We start from the raw sequence: 24883 nt of genomic DNA on the forward strand, positions 1-24883 counted from the left end.
CGAAGGAAGAAACAAACTTCGACGGGGGACAGGGGAAGCCTGAGGCAAGGCCGCACACGCGCGGCAAACAGAAACTATTAATTTATGAAAGATTAACACCGAGAAACTTCCTCGGGACACACTATCGGTTCACACACCGAAAGATAATACAGTTTCGACAAAATACAATTGTGAACAATGACAACTTTGAAAACGTGGAGAACGTGTACAGCTTCGAAAATCTGTGCCGTCACCATCAAGATCTCGCGAGATCTCCAATGGATAAAGTGTCAATTAAGAAAATGTCCCCATGTATGAGAATCTATCCCAAAACACCTCAACATCACGATGAAAATTGGAGGTAAATTATTTGAGTTATAATCAAAAAGGTGTTTTTTCTTGGTTAGGTCACAATCCAGAAAAAGTACGTTAAGCAAAAGAAACAAATATCAGGTGCACAACTTCATTGTAGGTTCACTATTATGTTAGAAGAACATCTTGGAAGGCCAAGCGGTCTTTGAGATTTTTCATTGGCAAAATTGAGCGATGACAAAAAACTTTTTTTTTTTTTTTTTGTATACAAGATTGAGGCTCGTGAAAGAGCTAACATTAATCACACAGAAAGACAAACCGACACATAAAACATATAACATGGGGAGCGGTAGACAAGATGGGGAGAGAGGGGGAAGGACACAAACACAACATTTGAGAGCAGGGACATCGAGAGATCTGTGGGTCGGAGAGGGCTTTTGGGGGGGGGGGGGGGGGGGAGGCATGGGAAGGGGTGGGGGGTGGGAGAGGTATAAAACATATGGACACTGCCAGGACTTCCAGGAAAGAAGTTGGAATTTCAAACAAGGTGGATCTGGGGTGAATTAGCGGGGGTAGAATAGATCAAGGTTTTGGATGGGGGAAGATAAGAGATGGTGGTGAACAGCTGTTTTAAAGACCTGGAGGGAGGAGTCGGATTGAAGGGAGTGTGGGAGTTTGTTCCAGAGGCAGGAGAAAAGAGGAATGAAAGAGTGAAGGTGAGCAGAGCCGATATTTCGGCAGTTTAACCATCAGAGGGTTGCTGGCAGATCTTGTGCGACCTGTAGGAATATTTGGGGGACAAACCATAGAGAGAGCTGGGGGAGCAAGGCCGGAGAGGAGTCGGTAGAAGACAGAAAGACCACCTACCTGTCTGCAGTGAGTGAGTGAAAGGCCCTCGGAGATAGCTTCATCACAGGAGATTCCAATGATTCTGAAAGCTTTGGTTTCAACAGCGTGAAGCCGAGCTAGGTGTAAGGCAGGAGCACCGGCCCATAGAGGAGAACAGTATTCCATTGAGCTGCGGATGAAAGCCTTGTATGTGGTGAGGAGCTCAGGTGTGCCTAGGAAGGACTTCGCATGACGGAGGATGCCCAGTTGGCGACTGGCTTTGGAGGCCAGCTTGGAAATGTGGTTTTCCCAAGAAAGATCATGGCAGATAGTGAGACCCAAAAGCTTGAGCGACAGAACTTCTTGGAGAGGATTGTTGAGAAAGTAGATGGGAGGGTTGTCCAGTCGATCTTTTCGGAGAGACATAGTAAGAGTGTGAGATTTGTCAGGATTGAAAGACATGTTCCACTTGTTTGACCAGTCTGCGATTTTGTCCAGGTCTTCAGAGAGTGAGGAGGCTGCAGACTGCCAATCTGAGGGAAGAGGAATGGAGCGGCAGAGAGTGGAGTCATCAGCAAAGAGATAGATAGGATTTTCCAGAGTCGGAGAGATCATTGATAAAGACCAGAAAAAGCACAGGGCCCAGAACACTGCCTTGGGGAACTCCAGCCTGAACAGGAAGGGGAGATGAGAGAAATCCATTCAGGGCCACACGTTGACTACAAACAGAGAGGAAGTCCGCAAGCCATGCATGGAGATTTCCATGGATACCATATGAGGAGAGTTTGGTGAGCAGAGCTGGGTGCCAGGCCGTATCGAAGGCACGTGATATGTCAAGGGAGACAGCTCTGATTTCCTGTTTGGCATTGAGGACCTCCATCCATTGTTGAGACAACAGGAGCAGCATGTCCAGAGTGGAATGACCTGGTCTGAATCCAAATTGATGATCGGAGATCAAGCCATTGGAGAAGAGGAAGGATTTGATATCCGAAGCAATGATGGATTCCATGACTTTGCTGATAATTGGGAGCAGGCTGATTGGTCTGTAGTTGCAAGGATCTGTTTTTGCACCTTTTTGTGTAAAGCAGTAATGTTTGCTGATTTCCAGGATGCTGGCAGATGACCTTGAGCAAAAGAGAGGGTGAAAAGAACAGAGAGGGTGAGATAGAGCGGCAGAGCAGGATTTTAGGACCTGTGGGCTGATGCCGTCTGGTCCAGTTGCAGAATCAGAGTCGAGGTTTGATAAAACTCCTCCACCTTGTCAGGAGAGAAGGACACAAAGTCCAGGAGCAGTTGGGTTCGACTGGGTAAGGTGGGAACAGAGAGAGATGGGTTTGGGACACAAGATTTTGAGGCAAACACAGAGTTGAGGCATTCGGCTTTGTAACGTGCGGTGTCAACTGTGTAGCCATTTGAGGTAAGGGAGGGGATGGAGGGGGAACAAACACCAGAAACGGATTTGACCAGATGCCACCAGGATTTGGAGGAAGGAGACAGGTTTGAGAGTTCATTCTTGAGTGTGGAGAGATCGTGCTTCCTGGCACTCCTGAGGGTAGACACACACTTGTTCCGAGCTTGGTGGAAGGAACTGAGATTGCCTTCAGTTGGATTAGCCTTCCAAGAGGCAAAGGCAAGTTGGTTCAGGGCAACTGCCTCACCACAAGATTCAGTGTACCATGGATGGGTGGAAGGATAAGACAACTGAAGACGAGATGTGATAAATCTGTGCATGAGAGAGAGCAGTTTGCTTTGGAAGAATTCCCAGGAAGAATTCCCTTAACCTTTTAGGGAGCGGAGAGGACCTTAACCCTTTAACCCAGAAGAGTATGATGTAAATGAAGTGTACATGCGCCTTACTCTAGGCTATCCAGAGGGCAATTTCGTTCTGTTCGGACATACCTTAGTCAGGTTATCGTGAAGAATGTTTTAAAGTGTATAATTAGGTTGTGACATAAAAAAATTATGTCAATCCCGAATACTTTATATTCACATTATTGATGAAAAGTTTCATTCCGAAAGACCTAGCCGTTCTGAGATACAGCTTGGAAATTGACAGAAAAAAGGAAGAATTTTTAATGAAAAAATGATGGCTTAATACTCCTAGGGGTCTAATAAACTGCAGTCCCATAAAAATTGTGGGCTCTAATTGTAGAAACAACCCTAGAACAGGTATAGGCCTCCCATTATCCTATGGAAGGAGCCTTATAAAGGAAGAATACAGCCATCACACAGGCAGAAGGCTTTGGTCAAAAGATGTTGAGGAATATAAACTCTTGTAAGCCAGTGGAGATACGACAGCCAGTTAAACGTTTTCCATGAATGGAATGCTCCACAATACAGCCAAGAGAACACCGGGGCAGAAAAAGTGTTTTAATCATAACAAATGCCTTTGTGAAACCAATCCACTCCACACAACTCAAAGGCACTACTTACAAACGATAGAATTAGAACGGCACTCGGTGGAGAGCATACCTCGCCAGGCTGAACAGTTTACGTTGTGTATCCCACCGATAGGCCGGATCCGCATCCTTAACAAAATCTAATCGGCTTGTTCTTGTCACCTCCCCAACTCATCCACCAAGTTTCATCCGAATCTGTGCACAACTTTTTGAAATATCATGCTATATACCATTTTTGGCCCCATCTCTCAATGGTAAAGAATCACTTGAGAAAGAAATTTTAAAAAATCTTGTATCCAGATCCGTATTCGGATCTTCACCAAAATCGAATCTTTTTATCCTAATCACACAACCAACCTGTCCACCAAATCTCGTCCAAATCCATCTGTCTTTGAGATATCCTTCCGACAGACAGACAAATAGGGATAAAAACATAACTGTCCACATTTGTGGCAGAGGTAATTAACTTCAAAGTTGAAGTAAGTAATGAGTTTCACTCAGCAAAACAATATAATCAGGTAGCGTGTCATAAACATATTGGTGCGGGGACGGCTATTGGGGCTAATGTGAGCAATATAGAATAAATGTTTCATAAATAAATATGTAGTACAAGTGTTTGGTTTCTGTGCGAGCTGATAGATCATGTGTTGAAGAGCGTTTTAGCAGAATCCAATGTGCTCCCAACATTATGTATGTGTCCCAGCACCTACCATCCCTGGACTTAACTCACTAAATCGTTCCTCTTCGGTATCTGTCAATATGTCCTTTTAACATCGTCGTCCTCTTGAGCACGGAACAGTGCAAGTGAACGGTCCGAGGATCATGTGGAGATGAGGCAAAAATCGCCCTGCCTGACGAGGAGAGACGATTCAAAGGTCTCAAAACCACGCCTGCTTGCTGACATCTTATAAAAGGCAGATCAGGCTATTTTGTGCTTTGTGTGAGATGGGTATGAATGTCTTGCTCAGGAGGGTTGCAGCGAGTGGTTCTCAAGAGACGCACCAAGGTGACAACAAAGCATCAAGGCTGCAAAGGGCAAAACCAGACCTGCATGAGGAATGAAGTGAGGAACAGCTCTGTATCCCCCAAACAGCACGAGAGAGGATGTAGCATGATCTGGGCAAAAATGCCAGCAGAAACCCCGACCAGGACGCAGCAAGTCTCACCCACACGAAGCTCACCACTCCCGTAGGAAGCACAACCACCATGCTCAAACATAGCGCATGGACGGGTTTCTTTCAGTCTCGTCTTCCTCTATTTGTCTCCCATTTGTGATTTCATAGGCCATTAACTTATCGCATTAGCCGACGGGTTTATTCATAGGAGCGGGGGTTGTAGTCCATACGGGGTTTCTATTTGTTGTAACATTGCTTCTTTGTCTTCCCTCCCGGTTTTCTTTAATAAACTCTGTATTCACCTGTGAAATGTTGGTTTGGTGTGTGGTCCAGAATTGGGAAAGGTAAATTGCGGCAGGATAAAGACGCAGCCAATGGGAAACCCCCTCGTTAGGACGTTACAAACGTGGTGGTTCGTCAAGAGTCTCACTTGGCCCCCAATCCTTTCAAACCGACAAACGTATGGTAGGTGGCAGGCTCGTTGGAGTTACTCTTAAGTTTGAAACCGAAGTAAAGATCTTTTGAAATTTGCCGGTGGATGACATATGGTCCCACCAACTACCTTTCGCTAGATTGGTGACCGTCGAGGTGAGAGATTTGACCATATCCACCCAGCTCACCATTTGCAGGAGGTCAATATAACCAGGTTTGAATAAACATATTTATTATGAAGCAATTTAAGTTATATAAAGTGAAATAGCACATCTATCTGAGATACCAATATAATCTATTTTTTGCTTTGTGTGAGATCTACAGCACGAGATTTTTTCATCATTTCAAAGTAAATTGCTCTCTCTCATGCACAGATTTATCCCATCTCGTCTTCAGTTGTCATACCCTTCCACCCGCCCATGGTACGTGGATAATCTTGTGGTGGATAATAAACAAGGTGGATAATCTTGTGGTGAGGCTGTTGCCCTGAAACAACTTGCTTTCGTCTCCTGGAAAGCAAATCCAACGGAAGGAAATCTCATTTCCTTTCACAAAGCCCGAAACAAGTGTGTGTCCACCCTCAGGAGAGCCAGGAAACAATATCTCACCGTTCTCAAGACTGAACTCTCTTATCTGTCTCCCTCTTCCAAATCCTGGTGGCGTCTGGTCAAATCTGTTTCTGGTGTTTGTTCCCCCTCCATCCCCTCCCTCACCTCAAACGGCTTAACGGCTGACTCCGCACGTGAAAAAGCTGAATGCCTCAACTCTGTGTTTGCCCCTAAATCTTGTGTCCCAAACCCATCCCTCTCTGTACCCACCGTACCCAGTCGTACCCAGCTGCTCCTGGACTCTGTGTCCTTTCCTCCTGACAAGGTGGAAAAGTGTCTGTCAACCCTCGACTCTGATTCTGCAACTGGTCCTGACGGCATCAGCCCACGGGTCCTAAAATCATGTGCTTCCGCTCTTTCACTCCCTCTTTCTGTTGTCTTCACCCTCTCTTTTGCTCAAGGTCATCTGCCATCTGCTTGGAAATCAGCCAACATCACCGCTTTGCACAAAAAAGGTGCAAAAACAGATCCCAGCAACTACAGACCAATCAGCCTTCTCCCAATTATCAGCAAAGTCATGGAATCCATCATTGCTTCAGATATGAAATCTTTCCTCTTCTCCAATGGCTTGATCTCTGATCATCAATTTGGTTTCAGACCTGGTCACTCTACTCTGGACATGCTGCTTCTGCTTTCTCAACAATGGATGGGGGTCCTCAACGCCAAACAGGAAATTAGAGCCGTCTCCCTTGACATTTCACGTGCCTTCGATACGGTCTGGCACCCTGCTCTGCTCACCAACCCTCCTCCTTTGGTATCCATGGGAATCTCCACGCATGGCTGGCGGACTTCCTCTCTGGTCGTAGTCAACGTGTGGCCCTGAATGGGTTTCTCTCATCTCCTCTACCTGTTCAGGCTGGAGTTCCCCAAGGTAGTGTTCTGGGCCCTGTGCTTTTTCTGGTCTTCATCAATGATCTCTCTGACTCTCTTGAAAATCCTCTCTATCTCTTTGCTGACGACTCTACTCTCTGTCGCTCCATTCCTCATCCCTCAGATCGACAGTCTGCAGCCTCCTCACTCTCTGCAGACCTGGACAAAATCACAGACTGGGCAAACAAATGGAACATGTCTTTCAATCCTGATAAATCTCACACTCTTACGATGTCTCTCCGAAAAGACCGACTGGAAAACCCTCCCATCCACTTTCTGAATAATCCTCTCCAAGAAGTTCTGTCACTCAAGCTTTTGGGTCTCACTATTTGCCATGATCTTTCCTGGGAAAACCACATTTCAAATCTGGCCTCCACAGCCAGTCGCCGACTGGGCATCCTCCGTCGTGCGAAGTCCTTCCTTGGCACACCTGAGCTCCTCACCACATACAAGGCTTTCATCCGCAGCTCTATGGAATACTGCTCTCCCCTCTGGTCTGGTGCTCCTGCCTCACACCTAGCCCGTCTTCACGCTGTTGAAACCAAAGCGTTCAGAATCATTGGAATCTCCCGCGATGAAGCTAACTCCAAGGGCCTTTCACTCACTCACCGCAGGCAGGTTGGTGGTCTTTCCGTCTTCTACCGACTCCTCTCTGGCCTTGCGCCCCCAGCCCTCTCTGGGCTCTGTCCCCCAAATATTCCTACAGGTCGCACAAGATCTGCCTGCAACCCTCTTATGGTTAAACTGCCAAAATCAAGACTTTCTGCTCACCTTCACTCCTTCATTCCTCTTTTCTCCCGCCTCTGGAACAAACTCCCTCGCTCTCTTCAATCCCACTCCACCCTCCAGGTCTTTAAAACAGCTGTTCACCACCATCTCTTATCCTCCCCCATCCAAAACCTTGATCTTTTCTACCCCCGCTAATTTCGGTCCCCTTGTGTTTTATACTTCTCCCACCCGCCCCCCCCCCCCCTTCCCACGCCTCCTGCCCCCAAGCCCTCTCCCTCCCACACTTCTCCCTGCTCTCAAATGTTGTGGTTGTGTGCTTCCCCTTCTCTCCCCATCTTGTCTTCCGCTCCCTCTTTTTGTATATTTTGTTTGTCTGGTTGATTTGTTTGTGAAATAAATGTTAGCTCTTTCACGAGCCTCGATTCAGTATACAAAAAAAAAAAAAAAATCTGGATTCTTTTGTTTTTTTTATTCCATCCACCACTTTTGAGACCTAATAAATTAAATAACAAAAAAAAATACCAATGCCCGCTTTGAGAGTAGAAATTATGGACCACTTTGAAAGCATTCCATAAACCCAAGAAGTTTACTCCTTTAATTTTGTTTGTTCTCATTATTCCTGTGTGCAGAAATATAATTTGATACCACTACCTTCGATCACATCATATAGCTCCAAACTGGAAATGCTGTCCGTCAATACCGTGTACATTTATGTCTTGCTTCCCACTCGGTTTGCATACGTGGGCCCTTCCATGAGCCTAGTCCCACACCAAAAAATGAGCAAAGCAAAATTATTATTAAAAGTAACCACGTAATTTAAAATAAAAGTACGCAATGTGTTACATACGGTGGGCACGACAATGATGAAGAACTGCGAGCCATTGGTGTTGGGGCCTGCGTTGGCCATGCTCAGAGTATACGGACGATCATGGCGGAGATTATGGTTGAACTCGTCCTGAAACTCCCCTCCCCAGATGCTCTCACCGTCCATGCCCGTCCCAGTCGGATCGCCGGTCTGCACCATGAAGCCCTGCAAAAGAGTTAAGACAAAGTTTGTGCTTTTTGCGCAAATACATACAAGGCAACAATGGATCCCACAATAGGATATAAATCAACAGCAACAGGAGAGCTGATATTTGGAAACCAGCGGAATAAATGTGGCAAGACACCTTGATAACGCGGTGGAAAATGTGTCCATTGTAATAGCCGTTCTTGCTGTGGGTGCAAAAATTCTCGACGGTCTTAGGACACCTGAAAAAAAAAACATTTTTCAAGGAAAACTGTCACTTAAAAAAGTTAATCTGCACTGGGTGTAATACAACTTAAGATAGAATTCTGATGGCCTTCCATGCAGAAGTGTTCATGAGGTACAGAGACAGATATTCCCAAAGACGAATACCTCTAATGGATGTGTGCAAGCTAAGAATTGTGTGTCCGTGGGTGTGTGTGTATGTAGGTGTGGTGTGTCGGTGTGCAGGTGTAGGTGTTGATCTCATATATATATATATATATATATATATGTTGTTTTTTCTTCTTTGAATAATGGAAGATCTCAACCACCCCTAGCCGAAAGCAGAATAATAATAGAGGTAAAATAGAAAACAACGACCATGAAGAGGCAATGTTCAATCTCAGCATTTGAAGTGTCCAACTTGGACGTTTCTGCTTCCAGGTGTCACCAGCAAGATATGATAGTCAAAAAGACGTAAACTGCTTACTTTGCCAGCAGCATATTCACCTTACACAATAGTCTTTCCACATCAGGTGCATCACCATAATCCAGGAATCAGCGATAACATTTGCTCTTTACACAAAACAAATTTTTTTTTTTTAGAATTTGTAAATTCCAGACATGCTGTCAATTCATCCATATATAAATAGAATTATATTTAACCAACAGAGCATGACGAATTACGCTAAACACGAGACTGTAAAATTGATCGAAAAAAATTTCCGACAATTTATAAAAACAATAAACCAGTGTGGACATCAGTCTTCACTGTGGCTAAAATTCCGCAAGTAAATGAAAGAGATCTCCTCACTCCACTGGGAAGAGTTTGAGGTGGATGTCTCCAAGAGTGGTGTGGATGACAGCAGCATCGGACACCTTCCGCACACCCTCAGATTGGGCCACTGCCATCACCTCGTCCTTGCTGGGCCTTTCATTTAGGATATCCCGTTCTGCGCCCTTCACATCATCCGATTCCCGGCGTGTGAACTAGATGTGCAGGAGAGAAAATATTTGAGTGTTAGCAGTGAGTGGGGAAGAGGAAAAGAGGGGGTAGATGGATTGGGTTCTTGAAGGAGGAAGACTACATAAGGATAACTTCCACAAACAACAAAAAACGTTTTTTTTATATTTTAATTTTTTTAATTATGGGTATATATATATATATGTGTTGCTGGCATTTATCACCTATTCCCAGGTGCCATTAAAGTGGTGGTGTGCCTTCTTAAGTCGCTGTAGTCGATATGGTGTAGGTACCACAACAATGTTATCTTGTAAGGTGTTCCAAGATTTATAACCAACTAGGGCATGCCCGTACTATATATATATCTAAAATTATATCCCCCCCCTCTATTTACATGAAATGGTTTGGTCCATTCGCAAAGCCAAAGCGAACGGCTTGCGAGTACGGTGACAATCCCCCCCTCTATTTACATGAAATGGTTTGGTCCATTCGCAAAGCCAAAGCGAACGGCTTGCGAGTACGGTAGAACCCCCCCCCCCCCCCCCTCTATTTACATGAAATGGTTTGGTCCATTCGCAAAGCCAAAGCGAATGGCTTGCGAGTACGGGTAAATAAATCGCCATAGCTCGGTAACTACTTCTCCGATTAATATGAAACCTTGAAAAGGCACATCCTCAGGTCCCCAGCAATATACCTGGCAAGTTTCAAGTATATCGGACCCGTGGTTGTCGAGAAACAGCGGTCACAGACAAACGACACACACACATACACACACACATACACACAGAGATTACTGGAATTATAGATAGATGATGACGAAGGAATGCTGGTATAGTGGTATATGTCCAAATCAGAACAGTGTATGCCTTGGAGGGGAAACTGGAAGTGATGGCATTCCCATGAACCTGCTGGCTTTGTCCTTCTCATTGGTGGAGGTTGCAGGTTTAAGTGCTGCTCCAAAAGAAAACCTGGCAAGTTATTGTAGTGCATCCTGTAAATAGTATATTTTGCGGCTGCGGTACACCGGTGGTGAATGTTGTAGCCAGTGGGAAAGGTGCCAATCAATATTCTACAAGTAAATGAAAGATATCTCTTTTCTCCACTGGGAAGAGTTTGAGGTTCATGTCCCCAAGACCACTACACCACTACACCACGGAGTCACTCACCACGGAATACCCAGCCACAGACCTACTCTAGTAGCCACAGATATATGTGGCAGTTTCAGTCGAGTTTCTCATCAAAAGGTACCCGCAGGAAATTCATAGTGGACTCAGTAATGGGAATGCCATCAAATGGCATGGGGGAAGAGGATAGGCTCTCTTTTGTCAGAGATGGTCATTGCCTGGCACTTGTGTGATAAAAATGGTCGTTGCCACTGATCAACCCACGTCTGGATATTGTTCAGCTCTTGCTGCATGCACACATGGACTGCTCTGTTATCCAACTAAGGTAATACGAATGGAGCTGAACACTGCGCAATCATCAGCAAACAGACCCACCTCTGACCTTATGATGAACGGAAGGTCATTGATAAAGCAGGTGAAGATAAGTTGGACCTAGGGCACTGCCATGAGAAGCTCTTGCAGTGATCTATTGGGGCTGAGATGGTTGGCCTCTAACAACCACAACCATCTTCCTTTGTGTAAGGGACAACTCAAGTCACTAAAGAGTTTTACTGATAGGGCAGTAAGTAGACTGATAGGGCAATAATTGGCTGGTTTGGATTTGCCCCGCTTTTTGTGGACAGTACACACATGGGTAATTTTCCATATTGTCGGAGTGATGCCGGTATCCGGGCTGTACTGAACCAACTTGGCTAGGGGTGTCGTAAGTTCTGGAGCACAAGTCTTCAGCACCACAGCAAGGGTGTTGTCAGTGCCCATAACCTTTGCTATATCTCATATACTCACCCATCTCTTGACACCACGTGTAGCAAATCCAATTTGCCCAACACCGGCATCTGTGATGGAGAGGACCTCAGGGGGAGGTGTGAAGGATCACCCCGACGGTCCTTCTGACTGAAAAGCGCTGAAAATTCTTTCAAATGTAACCGGACTCTGCCATGTGTGCTGTCCAAACACCATCAAACTATTTCTATCCCCCCAACCGCTTCTATCTGGATTGTCATCTTGCATACATACTCATTCAGCCCTCCCATCCTTCATCCTGTTGCAATATCTGCCACATTAAATCAAAATCATGGAGAATAGTTTGTTCTTTACAGAAAACATATCAGCTCATTTTAGAATCTGCAAATTTCAGACAAGCTGTCAATTCATCCATGAATAAACACAAACATTAAAAAAAACAAAAAAAAACAAAGAACGTGACACGATGCTTTTCTTTTTCTCTTCTGTGCTACACCAGAGGCTGCTTTTAGGTGCGCATGTCTGTCCGGTCAAGAACACAAAGGCCAGTTTTTATTCCATTTCCCCTTATTCTTTCAGTAACTTGAGAATCGCTTGGGGGAGAAGGGAGGGGCGGGGTGTGGGCGGGAGGGGAACATTTTATGCAGCGGACGTGCACACCTCAGCTGTTCGCATCATCAAAATCATCATTGGTACATGATTGGTGATTGAGACAGCCCACACGGCTATGCCACACCTTGCAGGAAGGCACACCAACGTCAGGCACACCAACGCCAAGATCAAGGAACACACTTGCCGATTCGGATGACTGAACAAATCATGCCGAATGGATGAAAAAGTTATTTTGCACAAATGGATATCAGAACACGTTACAACACGTTGTTAGAAAACGATCCCAAAGCAAACCCAAAATGAAACAAAAATGTTTATCGACCAAATCATGCCCCACCCTTAAATGCCCCATTTTCATCATTGATCAGTTGACGTCAAAGATGAGATTATGCCACTTCACATGATTCGAAGCTCTTTCTCAAACATTCATTCACTGACATGCCCATTTGATTTTTATTATAACATCTGTCTTTCTTAACCGTGGTCTGCCTCTGCTTCTGTCTTTGACATATCCCATCATAGTAATTTTCTTCCATCTATTATGGTTCACATCCATGAGCTTTTTCTTTTTCTTCTATTATGTCCGTCTTTTTTTTTTTTCTCTGACATTTCAAAGACTAATGAAAGAGCTGACACATGCTGACTGACACACACACACACACACACACACACACACACACACACACACACACACACACACACACACACACACACACACACACACACACACACACACACACACACACACACACACACCTTTTCTCTCCGCAGTTAGCAGGGAATTATTCAAGCCGAGATACCCCACCACTTCCCCGTCTCCAAATGGGATGCTACCCCCAGGGATGGGATGCTATCCGTGCTCTATCCTCCCCAAATACTTTGCATCAAGCGTAGAAGCAGCACCTACCATTTATAAAGTCTGGTATGACTCCGTCGGGGTTGGGCGAGAACCACCTAACTTCCACAGTCAAAGCAGGTGCTCCAACCACAGTACCACCAAGTCTGGTATTAGTCTGAAACTCGTTAGTAATTGCCCAATCCCCTCTATTACACTTACATTGGCTCTTCTGGTGTCTGTTGGCTACACCGTAGCTTATTGCCAACACCACTGCACCACAACTCAAAAGTCTGAAATTTCCTTTGATCCATTGCATTTAATGTCCATGTTTCATACATGCACTGTATGTTGCAAACTGGAAAATTAGGGCTTTTCTTTATTTAATTTTGATCGATTCACTGATACTTTCATGTTTCCATAGCTTTGTCATCACACTCAATATTTTTCTCATTCCTATTCCCCATTCTTTTTTGTGCTGACCTCAGTGCTGTTATAGGTACCAATCACGGCTACAATCATCAGGATGTGGCCACTGTCGCTCTCCTTTGAGGACACTTTCAATGAACTTTGCAAATGAGATCTTAGCAGGGTTAGCAGCTCCTTTGGCTGCCAGGAAACCCCCAGGAACAATGATGAGGTTTACAGTATTTCCTCAATGTTGCAGTTAGTTTGAATAGCGCCACCTTTGGTGAAGTTGAGCACTACAGGATGGATTGAATTTTCCTGGGCAACTACCTGACTGTCACCTCCTGTGGTTATTCTCGCCACCACCATGGCCAGCTTTTCCATTCACCGAGGACGGGCACTTTTGTTAGTTTTACGTAAAATATTAATACAAACACATCAACATCACATGACCATCACAATGCAACAAAAACACAAACAATTGATAATAACAATTCATGATAGCATCACGACATTCTGAGTATTAAAATAATAATTCAAAAATACAATGACCTTGAAGCACTTTCTACAAAGGTTTACGAGGTCCCATAAATCCACCACATATAACAATTGTGAATACCTAAGATTGATACAATCACGACCACTACCACTTCCAAAAACAATTTCAGGAAGTCTTTATAAAAACAACTATCACATACAACTACAGACTCTCCTCGAGTTATGACGGGGTTACGTTCCGACAAGCAGGTCGCAAGTCGAATCACCCCTCATGGACTTATGTTTTACTTATTACATATTTCCAAGTCCGCATTCCACGATAGCACCATTTGTTAAAAGTCATACAGTAAAAATCCCATAATCCAATCCAATCCATACACTGTACAATAAGTAAAATAAATAAAAGGGTTGAAATAGACTGACATTACAATGCGTTTTACTTTTTTTTTAAAGCTTTAAAAAATACAGGTACATAAAACAAAATACTGGAACTTCTCAGCTGCGCCGACATCTGCACGATCAGCCTCTCCACTCAATCTCACGTTGTGAAGATTGAATCTTCTTTTGAAACGTTGGAACCAGCCGTGGCTGGCGGTGAACGTTTCGGAGTAATCCTCTCCCCCACGCTCCTTTCGGGTCTCAAAGATGCTCCTAGCCTTCGCCTGGATTGTCAGCAAACTTAGCGGCACACGTTTCTGCAGCTGGTCCTCCATCCACGTCATCAACATCTTCTCCATTTCATGGATAGGCCCTTGTCGCTTCTTGGTGATGATGGTATCATGGGCGCCGATGGTATCATGGCTATCATGGGCGCCGATCCCTTCACAGCTTCTCAGATGCGTGTTTATCCTTAAAGATGGTGGACACCGTCGAATGTGAGAGGCCTAAGTCATGTAAGATGGCGGCCACGCTTTTACCGTTCTCGAGATGCACGATTATTTTCATCTTCAACTCCAGGTCGATCGCCTTCCTCTTCTTTTTCTCCGATCCATCAGTGGATGCACTCTTCCTCTTGCGAGACATGATGATGGCAGTACGGTACACAGACACTTATAGGCGATGGAGCGTAAGGGATGTTGTCAGCGCGAGGCACAAGGAGCAACTGAGATTTTTGCGACGGTCGTAAGTGCGAGTCGTCGTAAGTCGCCTACGTCGCAACTCGAGGAGAGTCTGTATTGTATACTCCCTTATTTTTGATGCAGTTTTCTCTCATTATTTATTCCCACAATCTCTCCATATTTCTGAAAATGTTGCGTGTAACATTTCTAAATAGAGTAATTAAACAATGCAAATATCACTGTCTGACTTCACATGCCCAAGTCTGGCTTCACATTGATTCCCACATATGTGTGAACAACTTTCTAGATAGGCTGAATCCCCTAATAAAGGATACAGAACCTTTAGGCCTGGCCGTGGAACAACACCTGGCCAAGGAACTGCTTCATCGATCTCAACCACATTCATACACAGCTTTGCTTTCCTTCATTGGAAGCCTCAGAAATGACCAAAGAGAAGGTATTAGGAAAAAAAGGCTGATATGACGGAGGATTCAGACATTACCATATAGAAACGATTTTTCTTGTATGCCGAGCAGAAAAGTGTTGGGTCGCCAGCAGTCGCCTGCAAAGCAGGGTTATCTGAGGCTCTCATCTCAATTGTGAGTGCAGCTCGAAAGGCATGGGTTGGGCCCTGCCACAGTGCCAACTGCAGCACTCGTATATTGTCCTGTTTTCCCAGAATGCGTACACATCTGATGGACACACACCAACACACCAACTCAAACATGGTACAACGAGCCAACTGCGATCAGTCACATTATCATAAAACCCTCTGTGACCTCTCTTCCATGGGCTTAATTTTTTTTTTTTCACTTCTCCAAAGTTATTCTTAAGAAGAAACATGCAAAACCTTTACAGTGGGCATCTTTAGGGTGTCCATAAAGTCCTTGTGGAACTTTGAACTTTCATAATAACCTTTGATGTGCACATGATAGAATAACTAAAAATGGCAAATGAAAGCATAATTACTTCCACCACTGAAGGTGGATGGAGGTTATGTCTTCAACCCTGTTTATCTGTCTGCCTGTGGGCAGGATATCTCCAAAGGTTACGGGCAGATTCTGAGGAAATTATTTGTGGACAGGTTGAGTGGGTAACAATTAATTGATTAGACTTTGGTGAAAATATATATGTCTATATATATGTCTATATAATATATATATATATATATATATATATATATATATATTGTTGCGAATATGGAATTTGGCCTCCATATCCGCTTGTAAATATTCCCCTATTTCCCCAATACTCCCCAACTATCCCCAATCCCCCATTCCCTAGTCCCATTGTCTGTAAACAACAATCAGTAGAGCCGACCTTCCCCTTATTCCCCCATTAAATGTCGTGCCCAGGTCCACCGCACCACACGTAGACAACTTTCGGACATCTTGCTAGTTATTCTTAGTCTATGTCAGTTAAGGCCTCGTTTCCATTAATTATGACTCTTCGTTGCACCAGAATGTGATTATATGGCACCAGTAGTGAGTTTAGGACCTTTCCCATACCTCCTCCCATCTTCTTCCCCGTCTACAACAACAGAGGGGCACGGCGCTGCGCGGGGGGGGAGTGTGCGTCCTCCCACCGGCTCGGTTAGCCGCCATCGACAATGCGCTCCAGACAACGCGCTCCAGACCATGCGCTCCACGGGGTTACCACAAAGGGGCTCCTTGTCAGCTCCTCGTCAAGGGCGGAGCCGGTAACCCCCCCGCACGCACCCAATGAGAAGCAACGTGCCGATTCCACGAGGCGGAGCTAACGAGCCGAGGGCGTGTCACTCCCCGCCGGATATACGCGGCCCCGCGCCGGATGTGACGTCAGATGCGCCCCCAGCCTGGAGAGAAAAGACGCCACCTCGAGCGCTGTGCAACCTTCCGCATCTCTGGACCGGACCGGGTCGATCCTGCCCTGAGCCCAGGTGCACCTGGAGCCATCGACAACCGCTTTCCTGCCATCAACCCCCGTGTGAGTCAGCCTTGTCCCGTTTACCTGTCGTCTGTTGGGGTTAATATAAGGTTGTGTCTAAGTGCCTATCTTCCTTTGCTGTCCCTCTCGTCCCTGTAATCTGACCTTCCGTAACGAATATAATCTCCTCCGGAGGTCTTGAGAACTGAACCCTTGGAGTCGTGTCATTTGAAACCCAGCCGTGTGTCTGTTCCTTCATTGACCTAGCATAGCGCGACTAGTCAACTTCGAGTATAATCGGTAACTTGTGCAGACGTGGTCATCCCAAAACCGCTCGGTAAAATAACATCTAAGCCACGTCTGCAACAATTGGTGTCGAGGAGTGGAATTCGAACCCGGGACTAAATTTATTAGGCCCAAATTTGTAACAAGTAGAATCGATTCGGAGCGCGTTTCCCGCGCGTTATTAGGCCCAAATTTGTAACAAGTAGAATCGATTCGGAGCGCGTTTCCCGCGCGTTATTAGGCCCAAATTTGTAACAAGTAGAATCGATTCGGAGCGCGTTTCCCGCGCGAAATTATAACGGCGAAATTTGAATTTGTTTTACGAAAATAAAAAAAAACCGAATTTTGAAAGTCGCGCTATGGCGGGTCAAGACAGCTGGGGTCCGGTAAAGGAGAGTGAGGTAGGGTCGATCCAGGACCAAATTGAGGGACAAGAGGAGAGCGAAGCAGTGAGGGCGGCAGGTTCGCAAAATAGCGCCGTCACGCACGAAGTAGCGGGCGCGCAAAATGGCGCCTCGCAAGAGCGCGTGGTAGCCGAGGCCGCTGTATCAACGGGCTTTAACATGCAGCCGATTGACATGCAGGCCCTCATTGCGCAGTTACAGGCAGCTGTACAGATGAGTATGGAGAGCCAAATTGAGCGATTGGGTGAGCGGTTGGGGAACCGGATGGATGCTCAGGGTGAGCGATTGGAGGACCAATTGGGGGTAATGGGGAACCGGATGGATGCTCAGGGTGAGCAATTGTGGGTAATGAGGGACGAAGCGAGGGGTACCGGTGAGGGATTAGACAAGAAATTAGAGGGGTTAGACAATGGGATAGAAGGGGTGAAACATGGGTTAATGGGGGTAGAAAACAGAATGGCCGCTCAAGAGAATCAAATGGAAGGGATGCAAAAAGGGTTAGAGGGGTTAGAAAACACCATGGAAGGCAAATTGAGGGACATGAGGGACCAAGCGGAAAGGGAAGTTAACCAAATGGGGCAGCAGATAGAGGGGGTCAGAATGGGGGTAGAAACCAAACTGGATGCTCACAGGGAGGAAATGGAGCAGAGGAGGATGGCATCTGGGCAGGAGATGCAAGTGATGGGAGAGCAGATCAGAAGAGGAGTGAGTGAGGAGGTCGGAGGAGTGCGCGAGGAGGTGAGGCACTGTAGGGAGCACATGGAGAAGGAGGTGAGAAAGGGGACTGTAAAGTTACAAGGGGGCATAGAGGACCTGACGCAGGAGGTGGAGCAGCTGACGGTGGGACAGACGGAGTTAGTGGAGCAGGTTCAAAGGAACACTGCGGTATTAGGAGGTTTAAAAGCGACACAGAGAGAACTAAAAGATGACTTGGTGGCGACGAAGAGGGAATGTCAGATGGTACGTGAGGGACTGACAACGAGGTTGGACGAGGTGATAGAGGTAATGGAGACGAAGGACCGGCAGGTGAGGACGCACATGGAAACGGTCAAGGTAGCCTTGGAGGACGAGCTTGAGGAGACGTACCGGGGAATAAAAGAGGTGAAGCACAAATTAGAAGAAGTGGAAGAAGGGATGAGCGAAATTAAGAAGCGACGGAGAGGGGATAAGAAAGAGATAAAAGAGGAGATAAAAGAATTGGTCCAAAGTCTGTGTTTGGATCGTGATGATGTGCTCATTAACCGGATGAGGGATTCGCAGGTGATGGAGGAGAAGCGAAGAGGAAGAGGACCCGGTGTAAGTGGTGACCAATATGGTCGTGCGTATGATGCGCCAGGGGATTTAATAAGCTTGGGGGTCGAGATAGACCCGGGTGTTCGTGAGAGGCCGTTGGTGAAGTGTGCGACAGGTCTGGTGGGCGAAAGAGGAGGTGTGCGAGAAAGTCCGACTCTGGGGTGTGTGAGGAAAAAGTGCGTGCCAAGGAGTGAGGGTGCTGGCGAGAGTGAGTCGGTCGTAGCGCGTGTGCGAGGGGGCACATGGAAGCGCGGTGTGGTGAGTGTTACAGAGGATGTAACGGGAGAGTGTGCGCGAGAAAGGTGTGTGACGGACAGGTGCATGGGGAAAGAGTGCGCTGTCAAAAGTAAGGGTGAGTGCGCTGTCAGGAATGGAGGTGAAAGTAGTGAGAGTGACATGGAGCGTGAGTTAGTTGTGACAGGTGAGCGAGGATGTACACCTGGGATGGAAGGATGCACACCTGGAATGGTAGAGCGTGAGTGGGAATGCACGCTGGAGTTGGTGGTGAGGCACGTGGTTGGGTGTGCGAATGAGAGCACACCTGTGATTGTCACAGAGGAGGTGACCGAGGAGGGGGCGCGAAGAGGTGTTTTGGTGAGGTGTGCGACCAACGAATGTGTGCCAAGGTGTTCGGTGGTCAGGTGTGTGACCAAGGCTGTGAGTGGAATGGGTGTACCTGGGTGTGTAAGGAAAGGTACGAGGAGCATGGGCACGGCTGGATGTGTGAGCAAGGAACGGGCTGCGGGATGTAAGCATGCAGGTGAAGCATCGACGTTAGACGAGGTAGAGTTTAGAACGACTTATAGCCGAATCGGGCCCTCGGTGCGTGCTGGGCCTCGCTTTGAACGGCCGCGTCCGTGCTCCACCAGGCGGAGCGGGCGGCAGGATAGGAAGGGTCGTCATGGCGACCACTTTTTGGTGAGGCATTCCGGCAGGCCGAGATCGAGCCATGGGATGGCTCCGTGCCGAGATGGTGCGTGGGATCTCGGCCCGGGTAAACCTCCTTCCCTGCACCGAGTGCCGGACGCATCCAGCCGCTGGCACAAAACAACCAGCATCCATTGCTTGGCTTTACGAAGCCGGGCTTTGGACAGGGATTGGCGCACCGAGATGTATTAGTGAGTAGACTGGGTGATGAGGTTAGTGTTTTGGACCCCAAATTAGAGAAAAACAAAATTTGATGATTGGCAAAGGATTGGCAGTAGTGATTGGCAGATGATGGGCAGTGATTGGCAAATTTTTAATTTGTTGAAATTTGATGTGCAAAATTGGTAGTGAGAGACCCCCGATGTGGTGGGATGGCATCCCTGCCACCCTGCCCAAGAGGGGGCAAAGGAGCAATAGTTTATGGGGTGTATGGCAGTGAAAACTAGCCCGGGTGGGTTAGGTTATATTGTAGGGATCTAGAAGAGATTGACATTAGGTGACGTTAAGTTTAGTTAGTGACTGATACCTGTAGTGGGGACGCAGGTAGATGAGTGTGGATGATAATGACGAGGGAGCGCAATAGTTTAAAGGGACGACTGGGAAGCGCAAGTTTCAGAAGGGAGTAGTTAGCTGAGATGATGCCGTGTGTGTGAGAATTGAACAGGTGTGATTGCACAGGTGTGCAACTGGACAGGTGTGTGGAGCAGTGTATGAGTAGTGAGTGTGTGGATCAGCGCGAATGCGCTTGGGGAGAGAAGGGTGCAGGTGGCACCAGGTGTGAGAGCACAGGTGTGCAGGTACAGGTGTGTGGAGAGAGTTGGAGTAAGTGGTACGGAGTGGTGTGCATGGTGCGAAGGTGTGGATGGGGGAAGAGTGGGCCCCTTTCACGAGTACCCGGGGCGGGTAGTGTAAGTGTTAGGTAGAGGGTACAGGTAAATTGTGGTTGGATATTGGCATTTGTGGTGCGGTGGCAGAATGGTGTTGTGGATGGGTGCATTAGTGTTGTGGAAATGGCTGGGCGTGTAGCCTGTTAGTGTGTGTAGTTGGTTGGGCACTCCACCACTGTGAGGATGTCGGCCAGGTGAGGCCGCAGGTGGGCTCTGGGAGCCGGTAGAGTTGTGGATGGGGCCCGAGGATCCGGAGGACGGACCCGGGTAGCCCAGTGCCAGAGAGGGCACCGAGTGGGGAGAGAGCCAGAGGGCCTTCCCCAGGTAGTTAGGTTAGGGTGAGGAGCAGGTAAGCTCGGAGGCAACTGCAGTGGTGGAGGTGTGCAGGTGGGTAGACCCACTGGGAGAGGTACACGCCACAGCCCAGAAATTGTGCGAGGGCACCGGGAGATGAATCGGGGGAGTGAGACCCCAAATTGAAAAGCACCACAGTTTGGCCAATGGGAATTGGTTTTTAGAACCCATAAGTGTAAGAGGGCCAATGGTTTGGCCGGAGAAAGACCCCGGGTAGTGTAAAGTTGTTAAAGTCACTTAGGAAATAGTTAGGATTGATGAACCTGTCGCACCATACGCAGCCACTTACCTGTGGTGATGATGATGACTCCACACCTGTGTTTTCTTTGTTTTGTTGCAGGAAATGAGAATTGCTGTGTGGATTGGTGAGACGCATCACGACGTGGATGAGACATTGGGGTGATTCCATCTCTCCCTCCCTAGGAGGGACTGATGATGAATTGGTAATGGCAAATTTTGATGTTGAGTTGAAAATGGCAAATTTTGATGAGAGTTGAAAATGGCAAATTTGATTGGTTAGGAGGGAGAGAAGACGAATTTGGTTTATGGGAGGAACGGGGAAGACAGTAGGGATGTTTGTGATTTGTAAAATAGATGTTTATGGGTAGTGTTGTGTTTTGTGGATACAGTAAGGGGTAAGGGAGGGGCCATGTAGGTTACCTGGTGGGGGGGGGGGGGGGGCGTACGGTAGGAACGTACCTGTCTCACCTGGTTCCCATGTGCCCCCAGTGTGCATTACCTTGCATTGCGTGCACTTTTGCGCCCTTACCACCTTACTCACTTGTCTGCTTCTTTTGTCTCCCACCTCCGAGGATCTGGCTTTGGGGTAGAGAGAGAGGAGAGAGAGGTGCTGGCTACGCAGTTGTGGGCCTGCACTTTCGCTGCTTGCTGCTTGGATCGATACACCATACGGACCGCAATGTTTGTGGCCACCCACAATGGACCGCAGTTCTTTTGCGGCCAAGCACCACCCGTGGAAGGACCTATGGGTCAACGTGGCACCTATGCCAAACAGGTGAACCACTAACAGTTGGCCCCCTGACGGCCGCAATATAGAAATGGACGCGGTTGGCGCCTTTCTTTATTTTTGAAAAGAGGTAAGAAGGCCAAGTGCACCACACGAAGGCAAGACCAGCAGCAGCCACACAATGATTCATAAACACTTTATTGGTGCACCGGATGGTGCTCACTGTGTGATGGGGTGGTGCTTGATGCTTGGAAGGGGTGCTCTGCACGTTATTAAAGGCCGTCGGCCACAGAGCACTCGTGGGTTGGTGTATCGATGCTGGCAAGCGTGCTCTCTCTATGCATAACATCTGCATGTGTTCCTCCAAAAACAGGTCCTGGATCGTAGTGTAAATATCAGCGTAGTCTTGTGTAAATAATGCTCCCTACCGGCTGTATGTTTAGTTTGAGAATTCTTTCCGGATTCGGTTATCCTGTGGGTGTGTTTCTGTGAGGAGAAGGGTGCAACGTCGCAGGGGGACATATTTACTCATTCGTGAATATCTGTAAAACTGTCGCACTCAGGGTAGAGTTAATAGTAGAGGGAACTACATTGCGTGCCACACTAAAGTAGGTAAAAATTTATCGGGTCGGGACGCCCCGAGGGTAGAGAAGGGTGCAATGTTGCGAATATGGAATTTGGCCTCCATATCCGCTTGTAAATATTCCCCTATTTCCCCAATACTCCCCAACTATCCCCAATCCCCCATTCCCTAGTCCCATTGTCTGTAAACAACAATCAGTAGAGCCGACCTTCCCCTTATTCCCCCATTAAATGTCGTGCCCAGGTCCACCGCACCACACGTAGACAACTTTCGGACATCTTGCTAGTTATTCTTAGTCTATGTCAGTTAAGGCCTCGTTTCCATTAATTATGACTCTTCGTTGCACCAGAATGTGATTATATGGCACCAGTAGTGAGTTTAGGACCTTTCCCATACCTCCTCCCATCTTCTTCCCCGTCTACAACAACAGAGGGGCACGGCGCTGCGCGGGGGGGGAGTGTGCGTCCTCCCACCGGCTCGGTTAGCCGCCATCGACAATGTGCTCCAGACAACGCGCTCCAGACCATGCGCTCCACGGGGTTACCACAAAGGGGCTCCTTGTCAGCTCCTCGTCAAGGGCGGAGCCGGTAACCCCCCCGCACGCACCCAATGAGAAGCAACGTGCCGATTCCACGAGGCGGAGCTAACGAGCCGAGGGCGTGTCACTCCCCGCCGGATATACGCGGCCCCGCGCCGGATGTGACGTCAGATGCGCCCCCAGCCTGGAGAGAAAAGACGCCACCTCGAGCGCTGTGCAACCTTCCGCATCTCTGGACCGGACCGGGTCGATCCTGCCCTGAGCCCAGGTGCACCTGGAGCCATCGACAACCGCTTTCCTGCCATCAACCCCCGTGTGAGTCAGCCTTGTCCCGTTTACCTGTCGTCTGTTGGGGTTAATATAAGGTTGTGTCTAAGTGCCTATCTTCCTTTGCTGTCCCTCTCGTCCCTGTAATCTGACCTTCCGTAACGAATATAATCTCCTCCGGAGGTCTTGAGAACTGAACCCTTGGAGTCGTGTCATTTGAAACCCAGCCGTGTGTCTGTTCCTTCATTGACCTAGCATAGCGCGACTAGTCAACTTCGAGTATAATCGGTAACTTGTGCAGACGTGGTCATCCCAAAACCGCTCGGTAAAATAACATCTAAGCCACGTCTGTAACAATATATATATATATATGTCTATATATGTCTATATATATATATATATATATATATATATATATATATATGTCTATATATATCTATATATATATATATATATATATATATATATATATATATATATATATATGTCTATATATATATATATATATATATATATATATATATATATGTCTATGTCTATATATATATATATATATATATATATATATGTCTATATATATATATATTGTTGTGGATTTGAGAATCCTGTTTTTTTTTTATTGTTGTAAGTGTCATGAATCGTGTTGTAAATATCACCCTCCGTAGTGTAAAGGTCAGAGGTCGTCCTACTAGTTAATCCATATACATGCACGTAGCAAATCATACCCTTCTAAATAGTTATCTCCTTATTCTATGTAGTTTAAGGCTGTGTTTCCCATTAGTTGACTCTGCATTGCATCATTGAAATAAGATAGGTCCCTCCGACGCCCCCATGGCATCTTCAAAGTGCCAGTAACTTTGGATGGGGTTAGTGGCATCACCATTGCCAACCGCATTTACCAACTGCAATTGCCTCCATTGAGCACGCGGTCGGTTCGGAGAGGAAGGTGGGAGGAGTCAACCAAGCGCCAGGAACAAGGCGTGGCTTTGCCAACGCCTCATCAAGGGGGCGGGATCGGTGAGCCCTCGCGACCAATCCAGGCCGAGGCGAGCTCACCGATGGGCGTTTCAAAAAGGCCGGCGGCTTGATCGCCAGGCGCCTTATAAAAGGAAGTTGGGAGGGACTGAAAAGGAGAGAAGAACCCGTCACGCAACACCCCCACGGCAGATGCGTCAGAGAATAGTTGAATACCGCAGTCCACCGATAGTGGAGTTGAGCACAGTGGAAGAGGAGCGGCAACGAGGCTTTCAAGTTTCTTTCCAAACGGTGGTGCGCTGTGTTGTGGTGTACGGTGGTACCACTACCAGTGTGCGGAGCAGCAGCGTGGAGCCTTGACCACCGCGGCAGCGTTGCTTTTGAGGAAGGGCGGCGGCTGCTCACTCCCGGCCCGGCCGTCTCCCGTGTCCAGCCGAACCTTCCTCCCCTTCCAGTCATCCGTGCCTGGCCTCATCCATCCATTCGTGAGAGTCTGACCGTAGTCTGTCTTTTGTCTTGTCCTGGGGTTAAGTAAGACTGTTTAGTGCAAGCTAGAAATTGCTCTGTGTCCTTCTGGTTCCTCCATCCTTTCTGTCTTTATTTTCTTATTCTTCCTCCTCCTTGGTTTCTTTTGACTTGTAAATAGTAGTAATAAATCATATTTGTTCTTCCTACTCTTGCCTTCTTCTTCTTCTTCACATCCATTTCGTCCTTGTCGTTTCCCTCATTGAACACCTGTGGCGCGATTTTGGCCA

At 47.0% G+C, this 24883-nt stretch overlaps 1 protein-coding gene across 2 annotated transcripts in view; it reads right to left on the reverse strand.

The window, feature by feature from the left end:
- The window catches only part of PPWD1 (peptidylprolyl isomerase domain and WD repeat containing 1), a 101485-nt gene that overhangs the window by 17468 nt on the left and 59134 nt on the right, over positions 1-24883 (reverse strand). For both annotated transcript variants that reach the window (XM_078777010.1, XM_078777014.1), the window contains 4 exons: positions 15246-15435; positions 9315-9490; positions 8442-8523; positions 8120-8302 (listed from right to left, as the gene is read on the reverse strand). In XM_078777010.1, coding sequence (XP_078633136.1) covers positions 8120-8302; positions 8442-8523; positions 9315-9490; positions 15246-15435 — 631 coding nt within the window. The remainder of the gene's footprint in view (positions 1-8119; positions 8303-8441; positions 8524-9314; positions 9491-15245; positions 15436-24883) is intronic.

This window comes from Myxine glutinosa, chromosome 1, assembly GCF_964187855.1.
Source record: "Myxine glutinosa chromosome 1, kmMyxGlut1.1, whole genome shotgun sequence".
Lineage (NCBI taxonomy): Eukaryota > Metazoa > Chordata > Myxini > Myxiniformes > Myxinidae > Myxine > Myxine glutinosa.